This window comes from Solanum pennellii, chromosome 12, assembly GCF_001406875.1.
Source record: "Solanum pennellii chromosome 12, SPENNV200".
Taxonomy (NCBI): domain Eukaryota; kingdom Viridiplantae; phylum Streptophyta; class Magnoliopsida; order Solanales; family Solanaceae; genus Solanum; species Solanum pennellii.
The window spans coordinates 59298465-59307923 of record NC_028648.1 but is presented as its reverse complement, the minus strand read 5'-3'; the positions used below and the strand labels follow the sequence as shown (position 1 = coordinate 59307923).

The 9459-nt window shown below is 30.0% G+C and overlaps 1 protein-coding gene across 1 annotated transcript; it reads left to right on the top strand.

Annotated features, from left to right (window-relative positions):
* On the top strand, positions 1-8016 carry LOC107005891 (protein PELPK1-like). The gene is made up of 2 exons (XM_015204541.2): positions 1-946; positions 7254-8016. The coding sequence occupies exons 1-2, from the start codon at positions 167-169 to the stop codon at positions 7797-7799; spliced, it is 1326 nt and encodes a 441-aa protein (XP_015060027.2). The 5' UTR covers positions 1-166; the 3' UTR covers positions 7800-8016.
* The last annotated feature ends 1443 nt before the right edge of the window (positions 8017-9459 follow it).

Here is a 9459-nt window from a genome sequence, read left to right as displayed (position 1 = left end):
ATTAACCAATAAATGGGGGAAATATCTGATCTGTTTGGATGATGTTGAGAGGACATCCAAATAACCATCTTAGTTGAGCTATATAAACTCCTAGTTCCTCCATTCTATAAAACACACAAGAAAAAGAAAAATATAACCATCTAGCCTTAAAATACAAATCTTCTCAATGGGAATCCAAATGATGAAGCAATGCCCTCAATTTGGTTGTTGTGCATTGGCATTTTTCTTGTTTGCCACATGCACTATGGCATATTCACCTTATTCTTATGAATCAACAGATTCAACGTATAATAAAATACCAAGCACAGTAGCTAAAAGTGAAGACTACAAGCTACCCTTAGTGCCTAAAGAAGAATACAAGGTACCTTCTTTGGCAAAGAATGACTACTACAAGAAGCCATCAATTCCAGAAGATAACTATAAGAAGGTGTCATCTGTCCCAAAGGTACCCTCAGTGCCTAAACAGGAATACAGGGTGTCTTTTTTACCGAAGAATGACTACTACAAGAAGCCATCATTTCCAATGTATAACTACAAGAAGGTCCCATCTGTTCCACAGGTATCCTCAGTGCCTAAACAGGAATATAAGGTGCCTTCTTTTCCAAAAAATAACTACTACAAGAAGCCATCAGTTTCAGACGATAACTATGAGAAGGTGCCATCCATTTCAAAAGATAATGACTACAAGGTACCCTCAATGCCTAAACAAGAATACAAGGTGTCTTCTTTGCCAAAGAATGACTACTACAAGAAGTCATCAGTACCAGAAAATAACTACAAGAAAGTGCCATCGGTTCCACAGATACCCTTGGTGCCTAAACAAGAATATAAGGTGCCTTCTTTGTCAAAGAATGACTACTACAAAAAACCATCAATTCCAGAAGATAACTACAAGAAGGTGTCAACTATTCCAAAGGTACCCTCAGTTCCTAAACCAGAATACAAGGTGCCGTCTTTACCGAAAAATGACTACTTTAATAAACCATTACCTTCTCCATCACCACCACCTCCATATTATTAAACTTTCATGTCAAGATTTTTCAAGGAAGTCCTCCAGCTCATCGTATATAACCCATTTGGTTCTCGTACTTTTAAGTTGGAAGGCATAATATCAAAATTTGTAATTTTTTATTTTACTTTTTTTCGTTTCTTTCCTACTTCGAGTTACAATTGTTTTGTCATTTATATTCTATTTTCAATGTTTCCAGAGATTTATTTTAATTAAATATAAGTTCTTTTTATTGGAAGTTTACACATATAGATTCACCAATTCTTCCCGCAATTGCCAATTATTGTCTTCTCATAAATTTAATAACAAAATAAAGAACATTAGTGAGGATTTTATACCCTATAGATATTAAAGAATTTAGTAGTTCTTTAGATCAAATAGAGGTCTGAACGAACCAATAAAATGATCTATAGCTATATATATAAATCTAAACAAAATTGGTAATTGAGAATCAAAGTGAGAAATATTCATATCTAACATAACGTATATGTGAAAGATAATTTAACTCCTCTTCATTACTTATTGTCTCCATTTTCCCAAGTACACACTTGGATGGAAGTCATATGTCATACTTAAATTAAAGGTAGGTATCTGAAATAACAAATAAATCTCCCCCTTTAGTTTTTAATTATGACACGTGGCTTCCATCCAAATGTTTACTTGAAAAAATAGACAGAATAAGTAAGGAAAAATGCACAAGCACCCTATCAAACTACGTCCGAAATTTCAGAGATACACTTAACTATACTAAGGTCCTATTACCCCACTGAACTTATTTTATAAGTAATTCTCTATCCCTTTTCGGCCTACGTGGCACTAGCTTGAAAAAAAAAAGTCAACCATCATTGGACCCACAAGATAGTGCCACGTAGGCCGAAGAGGGATACAAAATTATTCATAAAATAAGTTCAAGGGAATAATAGGACCTTAGTATAATATAAGTGTGTCTCTGAGATTTTGAATATAGATTGAAGGAGTACTTGTGCATTATCTCAATAAGTAATGGAGACAATTTCTTGCCTCTATCAATTTGAAATGAACACTGGATTTCTCGGTATAAACACGTGTTGTATCTATTAATATAATATAATCGTTATTTTTTTTTTTAGGAGGGAGGGTGGAATGAGGTAGGTAGATGAAATGAGCAAATCACTTTGGTGATTCCCAAAATCGAATAAGTACTTTTTGAAGGTCTGTGTTCCACTCCTTTTGATAAACATATATTCTTTCATTTACATTAAAGGTGACCACAAAAAAGAATTTGTTTTTCCCTAGTTATAAAACAATGTTTTATAGTAATAATAGTTTTTAAACACGTGTGTCACGATTCAAATAGAGTCGTGAGTGACATTTATACTTAATCTTTGAGGTAGGAGAATCAATGAATTAAACCCCAATATATATTAAATCATTCACCTTACAAATTACTAACCATAATGTGGAAGCTTAAATCTCAAAAGTGTAAGAAACACAAATCCATTATAATCTACTATATGTCATCTCAAAATCTGAAAGTCATCACATTAAGTACATCTAATTTTCAAATGTTAAGTCTAAGAGTATTAAAAACACCAATATAATTAAATAAAATAGTTTATGTACGAAAACTAAGGACATCATGTCATGATCGAGAGAATTTAACACTAGCTTGAATGAGTAGCTCAAACTGAAACCTTATATGTTTGAGACTGGCTAGAGCTGAAGGCGAGTCGAAGTCGTTGGTACACACTGCACTCCATAAAAGGAAAACAAAGAAAAACACAAGTAGAGCTCAGTACGGGGCAACATGTACTGAGTAGGTATCATCGGTCAACTCAAAATAGCAACTAATATGCAAAGAATAATAGTATAAAATCAACTATAGCACTTAATAGGTGATAAGCAACAAATAACATGAACTAGTGACAACTGAAGCAAGTACGTAATCAATCACAATACCAAACACACACGAGGACTCATGCCTCCACACCACGTTCTTTGGGAAATGGGTTCTTTGAGATTGAGTACATTAAATTAATTCAATATCCTTTTTCCTTTAATGTTACTGTGTCAAAATGTGACACTCCGATCTAATTATACAGTGTCGGAACGTGATACTCCGATCCAAAAATATTGTGTCAAAACATGACACTCCGATCCAATTATACCGTGTCAAAATATGACACTCTTATCCAATTAATAGGTATCGAAACATGACACTCCGATCCAATTATACCATAAATTTTCATTTACTATCACTACTTTCAATTCATTGATAATATTTCATCAAGTCTTCTTTATTCAAGGCATCACTTCGATAAAGAGGTTTTCAGATTATAAATCTCACGGTCTCAGGATTTTAGACCAATCACAAACCACACAACTAAGTCACACAATCACTTAATCAAATACATAGAGATCTTAATAATATCATTCAATGCATATCAATCACTATTAAGAGTTTACTATCAAATAACTTAAACCATAACCACCTCCACCGAAGAACCGAAGTCAAGCAAGCTACTTCTTCAATACATTTCCTTTCCTCAACGCCTCCAAACATTCCAATCTATGCAATATGCTTAATTTGTAAGTTAATTAATCTATAAACACTCAAAACTACACTCAATTTCCTAAAGTTTAAGTCTAAGGATTTTCTAAATTCTTCCAATAAGCATAATTTTGAATTAAATTTAAATAACACGAGACACCTAATATTTATTGGGAAATTTACATAAATATACTATAATTAAAAAATATTTACCATTTATAGCAATAACATTTTTTTCACTTGATCGCTTTTAATTCATTTATAATACAAGTTTAATACATATTACAAAGAAAAATTTATTATTCACATATAATACAAATTTTAATGATAGATAATACATTTATCACACATTTTAATTCATTTATAATACAATATGTCAAATTCTTACCAAACAAACATTATATATTTTAAAAAACAATTGTAATTTATATATATGTTGCATACATAATTCACTTTTAATTCATATTGCAGAGTTAACATAGTATTGCTATAAATGGTAATAAACAAAAAGTATCGCTAAAATCAGTAATTATTTATTAAAATATACTAATTTATGTAATTTTTCCATATTTAATTACATATCTCAATGCATCAAAATATATTTTAAAATAAGAGAAAAACATTCTAATATTTAAAAGTTCAAGCAGCAATGAACACCTCTACATATAAACCAACACTTTAATACTCCAATTCTTTACATCATTAACGTTCTTGCCTAACTTTTTTACAAGCATTCATTTAGCATAAAATGATATGCCAATGTACGCTTCCACTTTATAAGAAATTATAATAATAACAAATTACACTTCCACTTTATAATAAAATATAATAATAATAGTAAGTAATTAAAGTTGATGCCCCAATTAGCAGACAAACTTAGAGTAATTCAAATCCAATTCAATTGCACTTCCATAACCATATTTGATAAACAATCGTAGTACAACCTTAGTTCCTCGTCATTAATATTTGGTCTCTACCTTTCAATCACAATGCACCATTAATATTCAATCGACATCATTATATAATCAATAGTGTTTTACAATATAATAATCCTATGACAATAAAATAAGATAAGGACCACCAAATTACAAGTAACTTGATTCGGAGAACTAAGTAGATAAGCCAAAACAATCAAATTTCTCGATTTATGTTTATACAACCATTAACTTCTACCCATAACATCATATGAATTGTTATGCGGAATTCGAGATAATACGAGAAAATATAAACGCGAAAAACAAAACAACAGATTTACGTGGTTCACCAATAAATTGGCTATGTTCACGGGAAGAGGGAGAGCAGTTTTATTAAGGAGAGGCAAAAACAGAATTTCAGAATAGGGTTTGACATAGCGTCCCCGTCCTTTCTGTTTGTAACGGATCCGATTCAAGGCATTCAACATGAATAATAATAAACTACTATATTGAAGCAACCATTAACATTGGCAGGGAATAGATTTCAATTAAAATTTATTTACCTATGATAGATCTTGTCGTTCTCTTCTCTAAGGGTTTGTGCCGCAATCAGTTTGTGTTATGACCAAAAATTAATAAACTCCTTAACTTATTTTCTTCTAGAGATTAATTATACCCTAATTATTATGTAAGACTAATTTTATGAATAGTGAAAGTGACCCATCACTAATTGTAATGTTTATTTTCTTTAACCATCAACTAAATTAATTATTTAAACTACCCCCTTAATTTCATAATTATAATTACGAATAGTCTAAAATACCCATTTCAACTCTTTAAAGAGTCTTTTGTGAAATAAAAAGTTCTAGTACACAAATGACAAAATGAATCGTTACAGTGTGTTAGCACGTGTATTTCATATTAATGACTACAACTTTTTAAAATTACCATAATTTTATTTCTTAACTCTTTCAAATAGATAATTGTTTTCTATTGCATTTTATAACAATTTGCTTAAAGACAAGGGTATTTTTTTAAAAAAAAAATAAAAAAAAATGATAGACACAATTGTGTTATTTCGAATAGACCATATATATATATATATATATATATANATTCATATATAGTATAATAATATGATATGATTATTGTTTGATATTTTATTAATTAAATATTTTATTATTATTTTTAATTAGCATACGAGTAAAATTGTAATTTAATTTTGATAATGCATAATCGAACAGTCAAAATTTATTGAATGCCTAAATAAATATTCTATAATAATAATAATAATAATAGTAATATTATTATAATAATAATTATAATAATATTCACTTTACTTTTTCTAGTTTTTCGTAGAATTGTGTCAAGTAATCTAATCATTCAGGGAATACTTTATTGTCTATATAAATAAACAAGTTTTGATCGATATTAATGGAGTATTACATAATTGTAGTGGATACTAATTTAAATTTTCAAAAAAATTACAATCTTTAAAAATATGAGCTTAATTAAATTTATTATTTTATATTTTCTATGTCGAAATATATTTGTATAATTATTATTCTCTGTCATTTTACTTGTGCAAATAAACATCGGAATTTGTATTATTATTAATAAAAATAATTCTCTCAGTATGCTAATTTACTTCGTTGTAAAACATCATTAGCTCATATACTTAATTAATATTTCTCACTTTTTTCGTCCAGAAAATAATGTGTATGCTTTTAGGAATAGTCGTTACATAATTTAAAATTTTAATTAAAGAAGTGAGAAAGAATTGATACTAAAAGGGTATGATAGGGAATTAAAAATTTTAATTAGAATAAAAGGGGAAGTTTAATAATATTCAAAGTAGAGGAGTTTGACTTTTAAAGAGGTGAAAATGAATTTATCCGATTTATCTATAATCAAATTGTTAAATTAAACGTAAAATTAAATAACTGATATTGGAAATAATAGCTTCCAATATATTGTCACTGGTGATTCAGATTATGTATAATGTATGGTTCAATCATGTGAATTTTAAGTCGTGCTCAAAGTATTAAAACTTCAAAAGTACATACTCCCTCCGTTTAAAAAAAGATGACCTAGTTTGACTTAGAACAAAGTTTAAGAAAAAAAGAGACTTTTTAATCTTATGGTTCTAAATTAAAGTTATGTCAAATGTACCAAAATGCCCTTTAATCTTGTGGTCTTAAACATGTCATGTGGAAAGTTAAAGTTAAAGTATTACCAAAAAGGAACAAGGATCATTCTTTTTGAAACAAACTAAAAAAATAGGGTCATTCTTTTTCAAACGAATAAGATATTACTAATAGACCAACCTTCAAATAATGAACAATTAATTTGTCAAATGTTCAGTGTACCAATATAAGAGAACAAGCAACATTCTTGGAACTAAAAAAAAAATAGGCAAGTCAAGCAAAGGTGTATAAATTGTTCATGGCTTCCCATTATCTCAAAACCTTAGTGGAACAACATATTTTGAGAGGACATCCAAATAACCATTTTAAGCTATATAAACTCCTAGTTCCTCCATTTTAAAACACACAAAGAAAAAGAAAATATATAACCATTTAGCCTTAAAATACAAATCTTCTCAATGGGAAGCCAAATGAAGAAGCAATGCCCTCAATTTGCTTGTTGTGCATTGGCATTTTTCTTGTTTGCCACATGCACTATGGCATATTCACCTTATTCTTATGAATCAACAGATTCAACATATAATAAAGTACCAAGCACAGTAGCTAAAGGTGAAGACTACAAGCTACCCTTAGTGTCTAAACAAGAATACAAGGTACCTTCTTTGGCAAAGAATGATTACTACAAGAAGCCATCAATTTCAGAAGATAACTATAAGAAGATGTCATCAGTCCCAGAGGTACCCTCAGTGCCTAAACAGGAACATAGGGTGTCGTCTTTACCAAAGAACGACTACTACAAGAGATCATCAGTTTCAGAAGATAACTATGAGAAGGCGCCATCAATTTCAAAAGATAACGACTACAAGGTACCCTTAATGCCTAAACAAGAATATAAGGTGCCTTCTTTTCCAAACAATGACTACTACAAGAAGTCATCAGTACCAGAAAATAACTACAAGAAAGTGCCATCGGTTCATCAGATACCCTTGGTGCCTAAACAAGAATACAAGGTGCCTTCTTTGTCAAAGAATGACTACTACAAAAAACCATCAGTTCCAGAAGATAACTACAAGATGGTGTCAACTGTTCCAGAGGTACCCTCAGTTCCTAAACCAGAATACAAGGTGTCGTCTTTGCCGAAAAATGACTACTTCAAGAAACCATTACCTTCTCCATCACCACCACCTCCATATTATTAAACTTTCATGTTCAATATGTTTCAGGAAGTCCTCCAGCTCAACATAGATAACCCATAGGGTTCTCTTACTCTAAGTTGGAAGTCATGATATCAAAATTTGTAATTCTTTATTTTATTTTAATTTCGTTTTTTTCCTACTTCGAGTTACAATTGTTTTGTCATTTATATTCTATTTGATAACAAAATCAGACCAAAATGAGTTTGAAAACTATTCTGTATTTTCTTGGCTTTACCCTTGATAAGCTATCCACTATTTATATACAAAGGTACAAGCCTAATTCTAGCAAAAATATCATATCAAAATCATATCGGATATGATTTAGAATCATATCGGATATTTGAAATGACATCAAATATGATTTGGAATCATATCAAATTATATCTGATATTCAGATATGATTTAGAATCATATAAGATATTTGGAATCATATCAAATCATATTTGATATGGTCAATACTATTTTCAATGTTTCCAGAGAATTATTTTTACTGAATGTATAACTAAATGGACCAAACCTTCCAAATAATGAACAATTATTTAATCAAATATACAATGTACAAATATAAGAGAACATGCAACGTCAATAAAAAATAGGCAAGTCAAGCAAAGGTGTATGAATTGTTCATGGCTTCTCATTATCTCAAGACCTTGGTAGAACAATATATTATATTGAGAGGACTTCCAAATAACCATCTTAGTTAAGCTATATAAACTCCTAGTTCCTCCATTCTATAAAACACACAAGAAAAAGAAAAATATAATTATCTAGCCTTAAAATACAAATCTTCTCAATGGGAAGCCAAATGAAGAAGCAATGCCCTCAATTTGCTAGCTGTGCTTTGGCATTTTTCTTGATTGCCACATGCACTATGGCATATTCACCTTATTCTTATGAATCAGCAGATTCAACATATAATAACGTGCCAAGCACAGTAGCTAAAGTGAAGACTACAAGCAAAGAATACAAGGAATATAAGATGGCTTCTTTGGCAAAGAATGACTACTCAAGAAGCCATCAGTTTCAGTAGATAATTATGAGACGGTGCTATCAGTTTGAAAAGATAATGAATAAAAGGTACCCTCAATGCCTAAACAAGAATACAAGGTGCCTTCTTTGTCAAAGAATGACTACTACAAGAAACCATCAATTCCAGAAAATAACAACAAGAAGGTGCCAACTGTTCTAGAGGTACCGCAGTTCCTAAACCAGGATCCGAGGTGTCGTTTTTGCAAAATAATGACTACTTCGTAAAACCATTACCTTCTCCATAACCACCACCTCCATATTATTAAATTTTCATCTTTCATGTTCAATAAATTTTCATCTTTTTTTGTTTGTTTTTTTCTTTCTTTCCTACTTCGAGTTAAATTGTTTTGTCATTTAAATTCTATTTTCAATGTTTTAAGAGATTTTATTTCAATTGTGTTTTCAATTGAATACAAGTGCTTTTTATTGATAGTTTATGACTTTATGTGTATATCCACACCAATTCTTCCTCCAATTGCCAATTATTTTCTTCTCATAAATTTAATAGCAAAATAACAAACATTAGTGAGGATTTAATACCCTATACATATTAAAGACTTTAGTAGTTCTTTAGATCAAATTTAGGTTTGAAGCGACATATAAAATGATCTATAGCTACATATATAAATCTAAA

Coding starts and splice junctions, on each gene's coding strand:
- LOC107005891 (XM_015204541.2), top strand. CDS start 167: ATGGGAATCCAAATGATGAAGCAATGCCCTCAATTTGGTTGTTGTGCA. Junction 947..7,253: donor TTCCTAAACCAGAATACAAG/GTGCCGTCTTTA, acceptor CAAGAATACAAG/GTACCTTCTTTGGCAAAGAA.